The following is a 16,184-nucleotide window of genomic DNA, read 5'->3' as shown; positions in this document are numbered from 1 at the left end:
TTCACCCCTTTAAAGTGTGAAATTCAGTGGCTTTTACGACATTCACAGAATTGTACCATTTCTCTTACCGTTTTCTGTATCTCATGCCTTTTTTCATCTGTTCTTCATATGCTACTTTCTTTTTCCTTAAGCAAATATTTTCCAGTATGATATTTTAATCCCTTTAATTTTTAAAAAATTTTTTTTTTACTTTTTATTTAAGGGCTTACCATGTACATTTTATCAAAATATTTAGGTTTTTATTTTTTGGATTAATATGAGGGAACATATGATTAAGTTACACTGTTTGCATTTTTTTTTTTTTTTTGAGACAGTCTCACTATGTCACCCTTGGTAGAATGTTGTGGCGTCACAGCTCACTCGTGGGCGTAAGCAATTCTCTTGCCTTAGCCTCCCAAGTAGCTGGGACTATAGGCACCCACCACAACGTCTGGCTATTTTTTTTTTTTTTTTTTTTTTGGCAGTTGTTGTTGTTTAGCTGGCCCAGGCTGGGTTTGAACCTGCCAGCCTCAGGGTATGTGGCTGGTGCAATAACCACTGAGCTATGGGCACCGAGCCCACTGTTTGCGTTTGTAAGGTAAAGTTCGAGTTATAGTTCAGCCCTTCTACTTCAGTTTTATACAAACTAAATTCTAGTCAGATACAGAAAAATTGTTCCTGGATAGCTGTTTCTCTAACCCCTTTTTATGCTGTTAGTGTTATGTGGATTATGTCTACATATGTGCACAAACCCAGTAATAGGTTGTCATAATTATTAATGTATATAATTTTATATCAGAGAGGATAGGAGAATAAAGGAAAACAAATATATGGATAGACTTTGTTGTGTTAACCTTTGTGTTTACCACTTCTGTCTCTTTGTGGATTTGAATTAGCATCTATTTTATTTCCTTATTCTAGTAGACCTTTGCTCCCACCCATTTGTCTACATTGTTATCATAAAATATATTTCTTTCTGGCTTAGGCCTAACAATACATTATGTACCTATTATTTTACACAACTATTCTTTTTAAATCAGTTGAAAAAAGAGAGGAAATATGTACCGTGGTGTCATAGCTCACAGCAACCTCAAACTCTTGGGCTCAAGTGATCCTCTTGCCTCAGCCTCCCAAGTAGCTGGGGCTACAGGTGCCCACCACAATGCCAGGCTATTTTTTAGAGATGGGGTTTCGCTCCCACTCAGGCTGGTCTCAAATTCCTGAGCTCAGGTAATCCACCTGCCTTGGCCTCCCAGAGTGCTAGGATTACAGGTGTGAGCCACTGCACCTGGCCTCTTTATTTTGTCTTCGTTTTTCAAAAGATGGTTTTGCTGGATATAAGATTCTTGGTTGACAGGTGATTTTCTTTTTTTACTTTCAGCACTTTGAACATAAAAATACATATACTTTAATCAGCCCCATACATACTTGAACATAAAATAAGTAAAGCAGCACTTGTTTAATAACCTTTAGCAAATGTTTATGTAAATGTTTGCATGAACTTATATTTGAATGTGTCATCCACTGCCTTCTGTCTTGTGTCCTATGAGAAGTCATTTGCTGATCTTATTGGAGTTCCCTTGTAGAAGATGAGTTACTTTTTGTTACTATTTTCAAGATTGCCTCTTTGTTTTTATCCGTTAGCATTTTACTGTGATATTTCTGAGCGGATCTCTTTGTAGTTATCTTACTTAGAATTCATTGAGCTTCTGACATCTGTGGATTAATGTTTTTCATCAAATTTGGGAAGTTTTCAGCCATTATTTTTTCAAGCATATTTCTGCCCCTTTCTCTTCTCTCCTGGCACACTTCTTTGTGCGTCTGTTGTTGCATTCGATGGTGTTCCACGTTTTGCTAAGTTTCAGTTTATTTTCTTCATTTCTTTTTTCCTTCTATTTTTTAGATTTCATATTCTCTATTGATCCAGTCTTCACTCTTTCTTTCTTCTGCCAGTTTGTACTGTTGAGTATCTGCTTGTGAATTTTTCATTTCTGTCATTGAACTTTTCAACTCCAGAATTTCCCATTTGGTTCTTTTTTTTTTTTTTTTTTTGAGACAGAGCCTCAAGCTATAGCCCTGGGTAGAGTACTGTGGCATCACAGCTCACAGCAACCTCCAACTCCTGAGCTCAAGTTATTCTCCTGCCTCTGCCTCCCAAGGCACCTGCTACAACACCCGGCTATTTTTTGGTTGCAGCCATCATTGTTGTTTGGTGGGGCCGGGCTGCATTCAAGCCCACCAACTCTGGTGTATGTGGCTGGCGCCTTAGCCGCTTGAGCCACAGGTGCCAAGCCTGGGTTTTTTTTGTTTATTTGTTGTTGTTTTTTTTTAAGAGACAGGGTCTAACTGTGTTGCCCAGGCTGGAGTGTAGTGGCATCATCTTAAGTTACTATAGCCTCTAACTCCAGGGCTCAAGGGATCCTCCCACCTCAGCCTCTTGAGTAGTTGACACTATAGGTGTACAACACCCTACTCAGCTAATTTTTTTTTAGCAATAGGATCTGATTGTGTTGCCCAGGCTAGTTTCAAACTCCTGGCTTCTGGTGATCCTCCCACCTCAACCTCCTAAGGTTGATTACAGGCATGAGCCACTAAACCCTGCCCTGGTTCTTTTTAAAAAATAATTTCTGTCATAGGCAGGCATTGGCAGGCACCTGTAGTCCCAGCTACTTGGGTGGCTGAGGCACGAGGATGACTTAAGCCCAAGAGTTTGAGTTTGCTGTGAGCTGTGACGCCACAGGACTCTACCGAGGGCAACAAAGTGAAACACTGTCTCAATAAAAAATAATACTAATAATTTCTATCTACTTACTAATAATGTCTATTTGATGAGATGTTGTTACCATATATTTCTTCACTTCTTTAAATGTGATTTCCTTGAGCTATTTGAACATATTTGTAATGGCTTCTCTCACATCTTTGCATTTTAAATCTGACATCTTGTTGCTTTCACAGTCTGTTTTGTTTGCTTTTCTTTTCTGTGTCTACATCAGACTTTGTTGTTCCTTTTGATGATTTTTGTTGAAGACTGGACATTTTAGATAACATACTATAGCAACTCAGGTGGTGCAGTGAGTAGGGCGGCGGCCCCACATACTGAGGGTGGCGGGTTCAAACTCGGCCCCTGCCAAACTGCAACAAAAAATAGCCAGGCGTTGTGACGGGCACCTGTAGTCCCAGCTACTCAGGAGATTGTGGCAAGAGAATCGCCTAAGCCCAAGAGCTGGAGGTTCTGTGAGCTGTGATGCCCAAGTACTCTACCAAGGGTGACAAAATGAGACTCTCTCTCTAAAAAAAAAATAGTAACTCTATAGTCTGACACTCCCTACCTACCTTAGGGCTCATTTTTGTTTGTTTGTTTGTTTGTTTACTGACTTGGCTAGGCTGGTTTCGTGTTGTCTGTTTCTCCTGATGTGTGAAGCCTTTGGGTGGTGTTCCTCCAAGGGTACAGCCTTGGGAATGTGCACAGTTACCCTGAGCAGATGGTGTCTTAGCAGCACCTCACTGTCTCTTTCCCTAATGTCTCCATCAGGCTTTTGCCTCCACTGGTATTAACACCCAGATGTGAGACACTGCCAATTGCTGGCTGATTGCTCTATTGTTTTCTTGTTGGTTTTTTTTTTGTTGTTGTTGTTGTTGTTTTCAGTTTTTGGCTAGGGCCGGGCTTGAACCTGCCATCTCCAGTATATGGGGCCAGTGTCCCACTCCTTTGGGCCACAGGCGCCGCCCTGCTCTATTGTTTTTAACAGTGCCCTCCTGGGACATAATTGCTCCACAGTCTGATCCAATTAAACTTATACCCCTTTTCATGGGTAGTTTTTTGTTGTTGTTGTTTTTTGAGACAGAGTCTCAAGCTGTCGCCCTGGGTAGAGTGCTGTGGCTTCACAGCTCACAGCAACCTCAAACTCTTGGGCTCAAGCAATTCTCTTGCCTCAGCCTCCCAAGTAGCTGGGACTACAGGCGCCTGCCACAACCCACGGCTACTTTTTGATTGCAGTTGTCGTTGTTTAGCTGGCCTGGGCAGGGTTCAAACCCGCCAGTGTCGGTGTATGAGATTGGCGCCGCAACCACTGTGCTACGGGCGCCAAGCCTCATGGGTACTTTTTGAGGCCAGTATTTGAGATTTGTCCTGACCCAATAGGGTTCTTTATAGGCATCTCTTTCTCTAGTTCTTTCTGGGAAACAAGCTGGCCTGTGGTTTAACTTGTTGCTATTGTGGAGGTATCAGCTCTCAGTTGCTCAGAACCAAAATTTCCACTGTTTTTGAGAGGACTCTAGGACCTGAACCTACCTATCTCTGTTCCAAATGCTGTTCTCTTAGGGACAGCTAGAGATTACTCTCTTCTTAGTGACCTACATTTCCCTTTGGGCAAAATCTCTGAACATCTTTGTTCTGGAAGAGCTGGGGAAGGGATAGTAGTCTGCTTCTCTTGGAGTGATATCCTTACAGGGTCCTGGGCAGGGGCAGTAGCCTCTGGTCTTCAAAGTGTGCCTCTCCCAGGATGTGAATTTCACCCTACAGGCCAGCTATGGTGAGGGCAGAGGTCCCAGGGATTCTTGGCCAGCTACACCCGGGTAGAGCCTCTCCCTACCAGAGGGGACAGAAGAGCCTGCCCCTCCCAGGAGATGCAAAGGCCATTAAAAGGAGCCCCTGTTGTCTTGGCCACACCCACCAGAGTTGGGTGGTCAGGATCTGTCAAGTTTCCATTAAGCCGAGCTGGGTAGAAGTTGGATAAGGAGCAGCTCAAGGCCCAAATGCCATAGACTTTTGCTGGTTTTACAAAAATTTAGTAAATCCTCTTTAATAAATACTTCTTTATGTCCTGAATGCCCTTTGAATAATTTCCAGAAGCTGTGAGTGATTATTCTAGGGTTGTTTTTATAATTTTCACCAGTTACGGTCCTCTGTAAATTCACCTAATTGCCTGGAGGGTGTTATCTGTGCATCTCCAACACCTGCACTGGGTGGGCTTGGTGCATGCTTGTCCAGAGAATGCTTCAGCCCTTGGGGCCAGCTTCCTATTGACTCTCTTTCCAAAAACAAGGCTAAGGTCTAGGCAAGAGCTGCAGTTGTCTTAGGCAGTCAGAAATTTCTAAATTTAGTCTCTGATGTTGCCTGGATGGCTTTGGGTGGGTGTTTTGCTTTGTTTTTGTTGGTGGTGTGTCCCTAGGTGTGGGATTCTCACCCAGCAAATATAGGTAGCAGCCAGGACAGTGGGGCTGGGGACTGGACTAGGTGAGGAGATGAGTGGGTGTCAGCTGTGTGGACATTGTCTCTGCCCACTTTTCCTTTGGCCCAGAGGGTAGCTCGTGTGCTTTGGAATCAGCTGAACAAGGAGACCCGGGAGCATCACGTCACCTGTGTGGAGCTGTTCTACCGGCTGCACTGCTTGGCCCCAACAGCCAACATCTGCGAGGACATCATCTGCCACGCCCTGCTGGACCCTGACAAGGTGTGTCTTTTCAACCGGTCATCTCCTCCTTGCAGTGACTCTGGCTGCTGGACTGGCCCATTGTTTTCATTGCCCACGGCAGACTTACATACGACCAAATGAAGTCCTTGGCTCAGGGGACATCCTGATCCCTGGGCAGAGGTATTCCAGGATTTTAGCCATCCCCTTTAGAGATCTAAAAATGTGGCACGTCATCTATGTTAAGGCTCACCAGGGAACTGTGCCCAAATTCCCTGGGCACATTTGCAGGCTATACTTGCAGGGCTTCTGGAGCTACTGGCAAAATCCACAGTTGTGGAGTATTGCCGCTTTAAGAATGTATTCAGAAGTCCTTTGCAGAATAGTACATGGCTCTGTTCTTTCAGATACTGGGCCTGACACTTCTAAGGGGCATAAGGAAGCGGTGCTCTTTCGTGCTTTCCTTAGGGCCTAGGTCTCTGGTGTGACCCTGGACACCTGTGACCAAGGCCGAGCCCTGAATATAATATACATGTTATGAAGTGTGCATCCGTGTTACAGCAAGCAGGCAGAGAGACAGCGGGCACAGTTCTTTCTTTTTTTTTCTGGCCACATCAAACATGAAAATGCAGCCTCTTTGCCGTCATTCCCGTCAGTTCTGCTGAGATCTTTAATGTGTTATTTAAATATGGTTCCTTGCATTGAAAACAGCCTTAAGTTATGAAACCAAGTTCCTTATCCCTGTTTATTTCCTAATCAAGGGAATCAGGTTGGAAGCACTCTTCAGATTCTCTGTGATCTGGCACCTGACGAGAGAGATCCAGGGCAACCGAGTGACATCTCACAACCGCTCATTTGATCGGTATGGCTGTCTTCACTATGAGCTACCTTTAACAGTGCGGAGAGGTGTGTGCAATTAAAAACATGAAACATGACTCTGAGGTGTGCAGCACACGATTCCCATCATTCTCTAAATGAATTTCAGCTGGAAACACATGAAGCTTTGTTAGGAACTTTCGTAGTTTGGTCCTGGAGTGTGGAAACCCAGCATGAGGCATTGTCATCTGTGGGGCTTTTACCATATGCCCCCCATGAGGGGCTTTGCTAGGAGATACAGATGGCCTAGACCTTGACTGGGGTGCTGGCTACACTGCATGTCTGTGCTTATCACTCAATGACTACATGCTTAAGGTGGGGGTTTTATTGTCCTTTCCCAAGTGCCCTGCTGTGTCTCTGAAACTCTAGGTGTGGGCCCAGGCACACTGCCTTGAGGAGTCTGCCTGGCTGATACTGGTGCCCGGGGCCTGCCCTAGAGTCAGATGTAACCGATTGGGCATCCGAATTTTACAAGGCTCCCCTAGAGATTCCAGCATGACACTGAGGTTGCGTTCTCCTTGTCCTCATCTGCGTGGGTCTGTGAGCCCCACCTGGATGAAGCTCCTTGGGGCATCCATGTTGTTCAAGTGTCTGCCAGGGTGCCTGGCACACTGGGGAGGCTGGCATGGGGCGGCTGGCATGGACTCAGTGGTATGGTTCCCTCCTGCAGGTCCTTGTTCGTTGTGCTGGACAGCCTGGCCTGCACTGATGGTGCTATCAGCGCGGCAGCCCAGGGCTGGCTGGTACGTGCGCTCTCACTCGGGGACGTGGCACGCATCCTCGAACCTGTCCTCCTGCTCCTTCTCCAGCCCAAAACCCAGAGAACCTCCATCCACTGCCTCAAGCGGGAGAACTCAGCTGGTGAGCAGCCTGCTCAGGGCCCCACGTGTGGGACCGAGGAAAGGACATGGTGGGCTGGACCTCAGTTGCCCATCATGACAATGAAGCAACTCAGATCTGCCAAGTGGCTTTGCTAGATTCTGACAGTGTGTGGGAACTTGGAAAATGTAAGGACCTGCGATCTAGCTCTGAGGACTACTCAGTAATGAGTTTGCTGTTTTTACCAAAAACCCCAGATTTTTTTGTTATAAAAAAGGAAATTTTTGAAGTATACATTATTATTATTAACTCTGGCCACCATGCTATGTAGTAGACCTAAAAATGTTCCTCCTAACTGGGTGTTTGTTGCCCCTTTGGCCAGCATCTACCCCCACCCCCAGCTGCTAGTGATCATCATTCTGTTCTCCACTTCTGTGAGAGTAGATGTTAAATGTCACCACAGTAAAATGATAACTGAGGTGAGGGATATATTAATTAGCTTGCTTTAATCTCTCTGCCGCCCATATGTATATCGGGACATCACATTGTACCCCATAAACATACACTGTTGCAACCCCTAAGGCCCTGGTCTCAGTCGCCACACAAAGGAACCAGGCGTGACGCGGATTAGAAGTACAAGCTTGCAGGAGGCAGGCTAACCTTAAGTGCAGGGTAGCCCTGAGCTCCATCTGCAATGGCTGTTTATTAAGGTTATACACAACAGGTGTGGAGAGTTAAGGTGATTACACACGAGGGCTGCATGCGTAAGGATTGCCACACGCTCTTTCCCCGCGTGTTCTTTCCCCACACCCCTCATGAAGAAGTGCTAAGTGTCAATGTTTAACACAGGCTTACTAGTGAGTGACCCATCTTATCTCATTCCGGAACACTGAGTTACTTGGGGGATTGCCCCTAAGTCACAAAATGTCTCTAGGTTTGCCAGGAGACTGTCATGTTCTCAGAGTTTCCTTTTAATGTGATAAGAATCAGTAAGTGTGCTTTGCAAGCGTGCTGTCCATTCCTCTACAATATACAGTTATTTTTCAATTAAAAAAAAATTTCCATGTTCCAATAAAAATACGTAATTGTGAATTCTTTTCCTAGAGAAAACAATTCAGGTGTATCCGAATTACAGGAGAGAATAACAGAGCATCCGTCCACATGTCTCCCAAGGGGGTGTTTGGTTGTTAAGTTGTGGGTGTTCAAGGCTAGCACATCTACTCAGATCCGCTGCCCAGACCTAGGGATGGGATAATTGAGGAGACCTCCAGGTAGGAATGACTGAAAATTTCAGAATTTTTATGTAATCTTGTCAGTTATACTTTATTTATAAAAATAACGTCTATTGGCTCAGCGCCTGTAGCTCAGTGGCTAGGGTGTCAGTCACATACACCAAGCATGGTAGGTTTGAATCCAGCCCAGGCCTGCCCAACAACAATGACAACTACAACCAAAGAAAAAGAATAGCCAGGCGTTGTGGCAGCCACCTATAGTCCCAGCTACTTGGGAGGCTGAGGCAAGAGAATCGCTTCAGCCCAAGAGTTTGAGGTTGCTGTGAGCTGTGATGCCACAACATTGTACCAAGGACAACATAATGAGACTGTCTCAAAAAATAAATAAATAAATAAAAGAACTTCTATTTGTGAACCTTCAACTACAAGGTAAGTTGTTTCTTTTCTATCTGTACTTGAAGGTTCTTTTCTACTATAAAACCCCATTAATCTGATTGTTAGAGATGCAATAAGAACATGAATTTAAACGAATATAGGTAGAAACAAAGAAAAGAAAAACTTAACTGAACTTGACAAGTTTATTTAGACTTTATTATTTTTTATGATTTTTGTTTTTGAGACAGAGTCTCGTGTCGCCCTTGGTAGAGTGCTGTGGCATCACAGCTCACAGCAACCTCCAACTCCTGGGCTTAGGCAATTCTCTTGCCTCAGCCTCCAAAGTAGTTGGGACTACAGGTGCCCGCCACAGCGCCCAGCTATTTTTTTGTTGCAGTTTGGCTGGGGCCAGGTTTGAACCCACCACCTCAGTATATGGGACCGGCGCCCTACCCACTGAGCCACAAGCGCCACCCAACGTCCAGCTGTTTTTTTGTTGTAGTTGTCATTGTTGTTTGGCAGGCCTGGGCCAAGTTTGAACCCACCAGCCTCAGTGTATGTGGCCAGCTCCCCAACCACTTAACAACGGGTACCAAGCCTATTTAAACTTTAATGATTCATACCTAACACTAACATAACTCCTATAATAGTTGTTTTTATGACTTTGCAGTTTTCTAATGGCTGGTTTACAAGCTTTGAGTTAGTTTGTTTAGCTCACTGGCTGGTAAATATTCTTTTTGATTTTTTTGTTGTTTGTTTGTTTGAGACAGAGTCTTACTCTGTCACTCTGGGTAGAGTACCATGGCATCGTAGTTCATAGCAACCTCAAACTCTTGGGCTTGAGCAATCCTCTTGCCTTCAGCCTGCTGAGTAGCTGGGACTATAGATGTGCTCCACAATGCCCAGCTAGTTTTTCTATTTATAATAGAGACAGGGTCTTACTCTTGCTCTGTTTGGTCTTGAACTTGTGAGATCAAGCAATCCACCCACCTCGCCTCCCAGAGTGCTAGAATTACAGGTGTGAGCAATATTCTTTTTGTCTCAGTCTTACCTTACAGAAGAGGGCAGCCCAAAAGGTTTCCTCTCTCCAGGAGGCTCAACCTGCAGCCTCTTATTTTCCTTTGGAAGGGGAAACTGTCTGCTTTCTCCAAGAGGAACCATTTTAGTATTCTACTCTATGAGAAAGTAAAACCTCAAGCATAAAGCACCTTCTTAAACATTTGGGTACTATTTGCAGAGACTAAATTTCTTCGTTCTCCTTTGTCTGTTTTAAGAACAAAGTTGTAGGCTCAGCGCCTTTGGCTTAAACAGTTAAGGTGCCAGCCACATACACCTGAGCTGGCGGGTTCGAATCCAGCCCAGGCCCACCAAACAACAATGACGGCTACAACCAAAACATAGCCGGGAGTTTTGGGAGGCAGAGGCAGGAGAATCGCTTGAGCCCAGGAGTTGGAGGTTGCTGTGAGCTGTGATGCTATAGCACTCTACCCAGGGCGACAGCTTGAGGCTCTGTCTCAAAAAAAAAAAAAAAAACGAACAAAGTTGTAACTCCAAACTTGATTGGGCTTTGAAAGTCTCCCAGCTCTGCTTGCTACGTCCCCTAATCTGGGTTTTCTGTGGCCACCGGAGGAACAGTCTGCCACTCCGAACCTGAGAAAGCATGTTGGGTCTACCATTTTCTTTCCCTAGAAGAAACAAGAAGACACTGCTTACCCCACCCTACTTCTGTGATCCTGCAGAAACCTTTAAAAATGTTACTGTGCCCTTGAAGCAGCTCGTGGATTGCTGGTATCTTTTTCTTCTTCCTTTCTTGATCTTGTTCAGTGTTTACGGCATAGGTTTGGTGAAAGCTGCATATTACCTTGATGCCAGGACTCATGCTTGTAATCCTAGCACTCTGGGAGGCCCAGCAGGAAGATTCCTTGAACTCAGGAGTTCAAGACCAGCCTTAGCAAGAGCAAGGCACCATCTCTACTAAAAATAGAAAAATCAGTCAGGCATGCTGGCAGGCACCTGTAGTCCCAGCTACTTGAGAGGCTAAGCAAGGAAGATCTCTTGCACCCAGAAGTTTGGTGTTACAGTGGGATATGATGACACCATTGTACTATAGCCTGGGCGAAAGAGTGATACCCAGTCCCTGCAGCAAGCTGCATATTAAAGATTTTGGCCATACTAAAGACTTTCAGCTCTCACTTCTTTTGTTTTTTCTCTTTTTTTATAGACAGTGGTCAACAGCCTGTTCCACTTCTTTTACAAGAGACTTGAGTGTATAAAAGCATTGTTTATTTTCTGATTTCAGAAGTACTAACATGCCTATTTTAAAAATGGGAACAGGAACATGAAAACATCAGTGGGAGCCCCTGGTAATGTCTGTTGATACACGTGCGCACTGTTGATGTTGGCAGTTGACTTTCAGACTCGCTTCCTGGCTGTGTCGTGGACACTGACTCCATGTGGACTGTTCTGCAGCTTGATGTTTTCCTTTAACTTAATGCAGCCTGCACATCACTCCATGTCAGTGCATTCAGATGTATCTTTTCAAACCTGAGCAGTAGTCCACAGCCCATGTGCACCTGACCTGTTCCATCACCCCCGCCCCCCCCATGGCTCCTCCTTCTGCTTGTCCATGTGACACTTCTGTGATGCCCTCGTCCTTGCGGCTTTGGAAGCCTTCTGCTGACATTCCATAGGATGCGTTTCTTGAAAGGGAATTCGGGGACAAAACATTATTATTTTTAAATCACCTTCTATAAAAATGTTGTGCTACTTAAATTTTCTACAACAGTGTAACTAATTTATCCCATCCCTTGAACATTCTAAAAATCCAATTCACTTTCCTTTGTCAGCCTTTTGTCTGTATTATAATCTAGACTGGTAGTGTGGTTTCATGAGGGAATGTTTATGAAAATTGATCTTTCTGTTTGGCCTTAGAACAAAGATCACCCTCGAGTTAATTTATCATAGTTAACCCTTCTGCTGTCAAGTCATTTGTCATTTTGTAATTTTCAGAAGACTTGCACCGTTGGTTCAATAGGAAGAAAACATCTTCCAAGGAGGCCTGTGGGGCGCCTGAGTCTCAGGAAGGCAGCTCTGAAGAGCACTTGCCGCTGAGCCAGTTTACCACGGTGGACCGTGAAGCCATGTGGGCCGAGGTGGAGAAGGAGCCCGAGAAGTGCCCCTTGAGAGGTGAGCTGAGCGAGGACGACCTGCCCTACTATGTGGACCTTCCAGACAGGACACCCCACAGTGGCCCAGACAGCAGCGAGCACACGGAGTCTGCAGACACAAGCTGTGGCCACACGGACAGCGAGAACACGTCCTCCTCCTCCTCCCCTTCCCACAACCCACAGGAGCTGAGCAATGAAGAAAACTGCTGTGCGCCCAGCCCGCTGGGACCCCGGGCATACCCCAGGCGCGCAGCCTTCCATTCAGAAACCTTCAAGTCCAGTGCCAAATTAAGCCTCGTGCGGGCAGACTCTGACAAGACCCAGGCTTCAGAGTCATTCTCCAGTGACGAGGAGGCTGACTTGGAGCTCCAGGCCCTCACCACGTCCCGGCTGCTGAAGCAGCAGTGGGAAAGGCAGGAGGCCATCGAGGCCTTGTTCAAGCACATCCTGCTCTACCTGCAGCCCTACGACTCGCGACGGGTTCTCTACGCCTTCTCCGTGTTAGAGGCCATGCTCAAAACTAACCCTAAGGAGTTCATCGAGGCCGTGTCCAAGACCAGCATGGACACCAGCTCCACTGCACACCTCAACCTCATCTCCAACCTCCTTGTTCGCCACCAGGAGGCCCTCGTCGGCCAGAGTTTCTATGGAAAGCTCCAGACCCAGGCTCCCAACGTGTGTCCCCACTCCCTGCTCCTCGAGCTCCTCACCTACCTTTGCCTGAGCTTCCTGCGCTCCTACTACCCTTGCTACCTGAAGGTCTCCCACCGAGACATACTCGGCAACCGGGACGTGCAAGTCAAAAGCGTCGAGGTTTTGATTAGGATAATGGTGCAGCTGGTGTCGGTGGCCAAGTGTTCCGAGGGGAAGAACGTGGAGTTCATCCATAGTCTGCTGCAGAGGTGCAAAGTTCAGGAGTTTGTCCTACTCTCGCTGTCTGCATCCATGTACACGAGCCAGAAGCGCTACGGGCTGGCCACCACCAACCGAGGCCGGGCACTGCCAGAGGACAGCGTCTTTGAGGAGAGTCTCATCAACTTGGGTCCAGACCAGATCTGGAGCGAGCACCCACTGCAAATCGAGCTGCTCAAGCTCCTGCAGGTGCTGATCGTCTTGGAGCACCACCTGGGGCGGGTCCTCGAGGAGGTGGAAAACCAGCCAGACCTGACCCGGGAGTGGCAGAAGGCCCTTAACTTCCAGCAGGCCATCAGCGCCACGCAGTACGTGCAGCCCCACGCCCTCACCTCACAGGGCCTGCTGGTGTCTGCAGTGGTGAGAGGCCTACAGCCAGCCTATGGCTATGGCATGCACCCGGCCTGGGTGAGCCTGGTCACGCATTCCCTGCCCTACTTTGGGAAGTCCCTGGGCTGGACGGTGACACCTTTTGTTGTCCAGATTTGCAAAAATTTGGACGACCTTGTCAAGCAGTATGAAAGCGAATCTGCGAACCTCTCTGTCAGGTATGTTGAGCTCTTGGTGGCATCTTTGTTACCTTAATGATGGTTTTTATAATGAGTGGCCATTTTGTTACAGACAATGGTCAGACGATAATTTCAACCAAATCCAAAGCCTATTTAGCATTGTTAAGAAGGGATACCAAGGAAGTAGATGTCCACTTTGTTTATTTTTAATTTCACACAGCTACCCTAGCTAGCTCAGTGTTGTAGGGCAAGTCAGCTACTCTTCGGATTTGCCTTTTTTTTTTTCCTTCTTTGAGATAGTCTCACCCTGTCCCCCTGTGGCTTCATACCTCACAGCAACCTCAGGCTCCTGGGCTCCAGCGATCCTCTTGCCGCCTCACCCTCCCAAGTAGCTGGGACTACAGGCACTTCCTATAATACAAGGCTAGTTTTTCTATTTTTAGTAGCGGTGGGGTCTCGTTTTTGCTCAGGCTGGTCTCAAATTCCTGAGTTCAAGCAGTCCACTCACCCCAGCCTCCCAGAGTGCTAGGATTACAGGTGTGAGCCTCTGCTGCCCACCACTCTTCTTTATTTTTCCAAAACAGAAATAAAAATGTGAATTGTCTTCACAGAAATTCTAAGACAAATTAAACCATATTTACAAACCATTTCTATGAATATAAAGTAGCACAAGGGATAGCTAACATTATTATAAAGATGTTTCTTTTGTGAGAACCTAAGTTTATTTAAGATAGTGATCTCTCTCTATATAAATTTGTACATAGAATTTAAAAAGTTATGGATTTATCTTTAAAAACTCTCAAAACCAATTTCTTGTTTCTTCACCAAAGCACAACCTCCAAGAGAGAAAACATTTCTCCAGACTATCCGCTTACTCTTTTGGAAGGTCTAACCACCATTAGTCATTTTTGTCTTTTGGAACAACCCAACCAAAACAAAAAGGTAAATTTTTTTCCTGCGTTCAAGAAAATTTTCACGTTGTTTTGTCTTTGTTGGGTTGTGACTGTTTCACATAATATATACATTTAAACGTAATGTATGTAAGTATTGTGTATGTGAGTGATGCAGTTGTGTGTGCAGAGAATGTGTGTACAGATGAATGTGAGTAATGCAAATGTATGTGTAGGTAATACAGCTAGGCACGAAGATGTGTGCAAGTGGGCGTGTAGTGTACGTCAAGTGACGCAAACGTGGTTCTGTTCTTGCCACACTAGTAACCCTACGGGATAAAACGTAAAGCCACTTAATTTGATTTTAGGCTTGTATTCATGTTTTTCCATGAGACTCTGTCTCAATTAAGAAAAAAAAAAACTCATGGAAAAACATGCCTAAAATCAAATTAAGTGGCTTTACGTTTTATCCCATAGGGTTACTAGTGTGGCAAGAACAGAACCACGTTTGCGTCACTTGACGTACACTACACGCCCACTTGCACACATCTTCGTGCCGTGGCATCACAACTCACAGCAACCTCGAACTCTTAGGCTCAAACGATTCTCTTGCCTCAGTCCCCTAGTAGCTGGGACTACAGGCGCCCACCACAATGGCTATTTTTTGTTGTTGTTTGTTTGTTTGTTTAGCAGGCTTGGGCCAGGTTCAAACCTACCAGCCCTGGAGCATGTGGCTGATGCCCTAACCACTGAGCACAGCCACCCCCTTCATGAGTTTTTTTACTTGCTGTCATGATGTTCTTGAAATCTGAGTCAGAAGACTTTTAGCTGTTCATTGCTCTCTCCTATTTGGGATTAAGTCTTAGAATACATCTAATGCTTTGGCTGAGTGATTGCAAAAGTTTCTAATTCAGAGCTTCATTCTCACACCTGTCTCCCCTTAAAAGAAACCCTGAAATGTAGTGTGGGAAGCACATGCTTCTCAACCAGCACAGGTAGGACTTGCTTGGAAGAGAGTCCAACAGCCCAGACTTGATCCTACCTGCTACTTCCTGGTAGGAAGAGAAACTTCAGCTTCCAAAGACACAGATACATCTCGTATATTTATTCGATTTTTAGACCACTGCTGTAGGTGATGCCACCAACTTGAGAAATGCCAAGAATGCCATTTTAGAAGAGCTGCCTCGAATTGTTAACACCATGGCCCTTCTCTGGAACATTCTCAGGAAGGAGGAGACTCAAAAGAGACCTGTCGATCTCCTGGGCGCCACAAAGGGATCCTCTTCCGTTTACTTCAAAACCACAAAAGTGAGAGATTTTCTTCTTTTTTTTTTTTTTGTAGAGACAGAGTCTCACCGTACCGCCCTTGGGTAGAGTGCCGTGGCGTCACACGGCTCACAGCAACCTCTAACTCCTGGGCTAAAAGTGAGAGATTTTCTCTGTGGTTTTGTCATTTATTTGGTCTTGTATTTTACCACTATATATGTGTGTATGTATGGGAATACGTGTGAATAATCAAACAGATGAAACCCAAGTTAGAGGTAGAAACCTGCAGTTTGTTTATCATGAATAAGTTTCCTATACCTAGAATAGTGAAGTTGGAGCAAGTTCAGCTGATTTTTCTTATGTTTTTCCCTTTGCCTTAATTTTTTTAGCTAAAAATAGTCTATGGGGGTTTGAGGTGGGGGCACCTGAGTCTCTGCCTGTGGATTATATGAGGACTATTTTGCTTATTTATGGTAGTGGATATCACGAAAAGTATGCGTGGACCTTTGTTTCTTTCACTCATCACCTTTATTAGTGTTTGTGTATTTAATATGTAGCCCAAGCCAACTCTTTGTCAACGTGGCACAGAAAAACCAAAAGATCGGGCACCACTACAAGCCTTTCTTTTAAGACGGCTCATCCCTACTTTCTACCCTTAGTGGTGCCTCTGAAATGTGGGCCCGTCAGGATAGAATGTTGGGGAAACTGAGTTATTAAAGCGCAGCACACAGCCCAAGTCTCTGGTCCC

General features: G+C 45.4%; 1 protein-coding gene across 6 annotated transcripts in view; it reads left to right on the top strand.

Annotated features, from left to right (window-relative positions):
• DOP1B (DOP1 leucine zipper like protein B) overlaps positions 1-16,184 on the top strand; it is a 121,432-nt gene that overhangs the window by 63,825 nt on the left and 41,423 nt on the right. For 5 of the 6 annotated variants that reach the window (XM_053564194.1, XM_053564197.1, XM_053564195.1 and 2 more), the window contains 6 exons: positions 5,280-5,432; positions 6,152-6,252; positions 6,937-7,127; positions 11,702-13,319; positions 14,111-14,222; positions 15,290-15,478. In XM_053564194.1, coding sequence (XP_053420169.1) covers positions 5,280-5,432; positions 6,152-6,252; positions 6,937-7,127; positions 11,702-13,319; positions 14,111-14,222; positions 15,290-15,478 — 2,364 coding nt within the window. The remainder of the gene's footprint in view (positions 1-5,279; positions 5,433-6,151; positions 6,253-6,936; positions 7,128-11,701; positions 13,320-14,110; positions 14,223-15,289; positions 15,479-16,184) is intronic. The other variant, XM_053564196.1, reaches the window with a different exon arrangement.

Source organism: Nycticebus coucang, chromosome 16 (assembly GCF_027406575.1).
Source record: "Nycticebus coucang isolate mNycCou1 chromosome 16, mNycCou1.pri, whole genome shotgun sequence".
NCBI lineage: Eukaryota > Metazoa > Chordata > Mammalia > Primates > Lorisidae > Nycticebus > Nycticebus coucang.
Note: the sequence above shows the minus strand (reverse complement) of the source record. Positions and strands in the feature narration are given on the sequence as shown.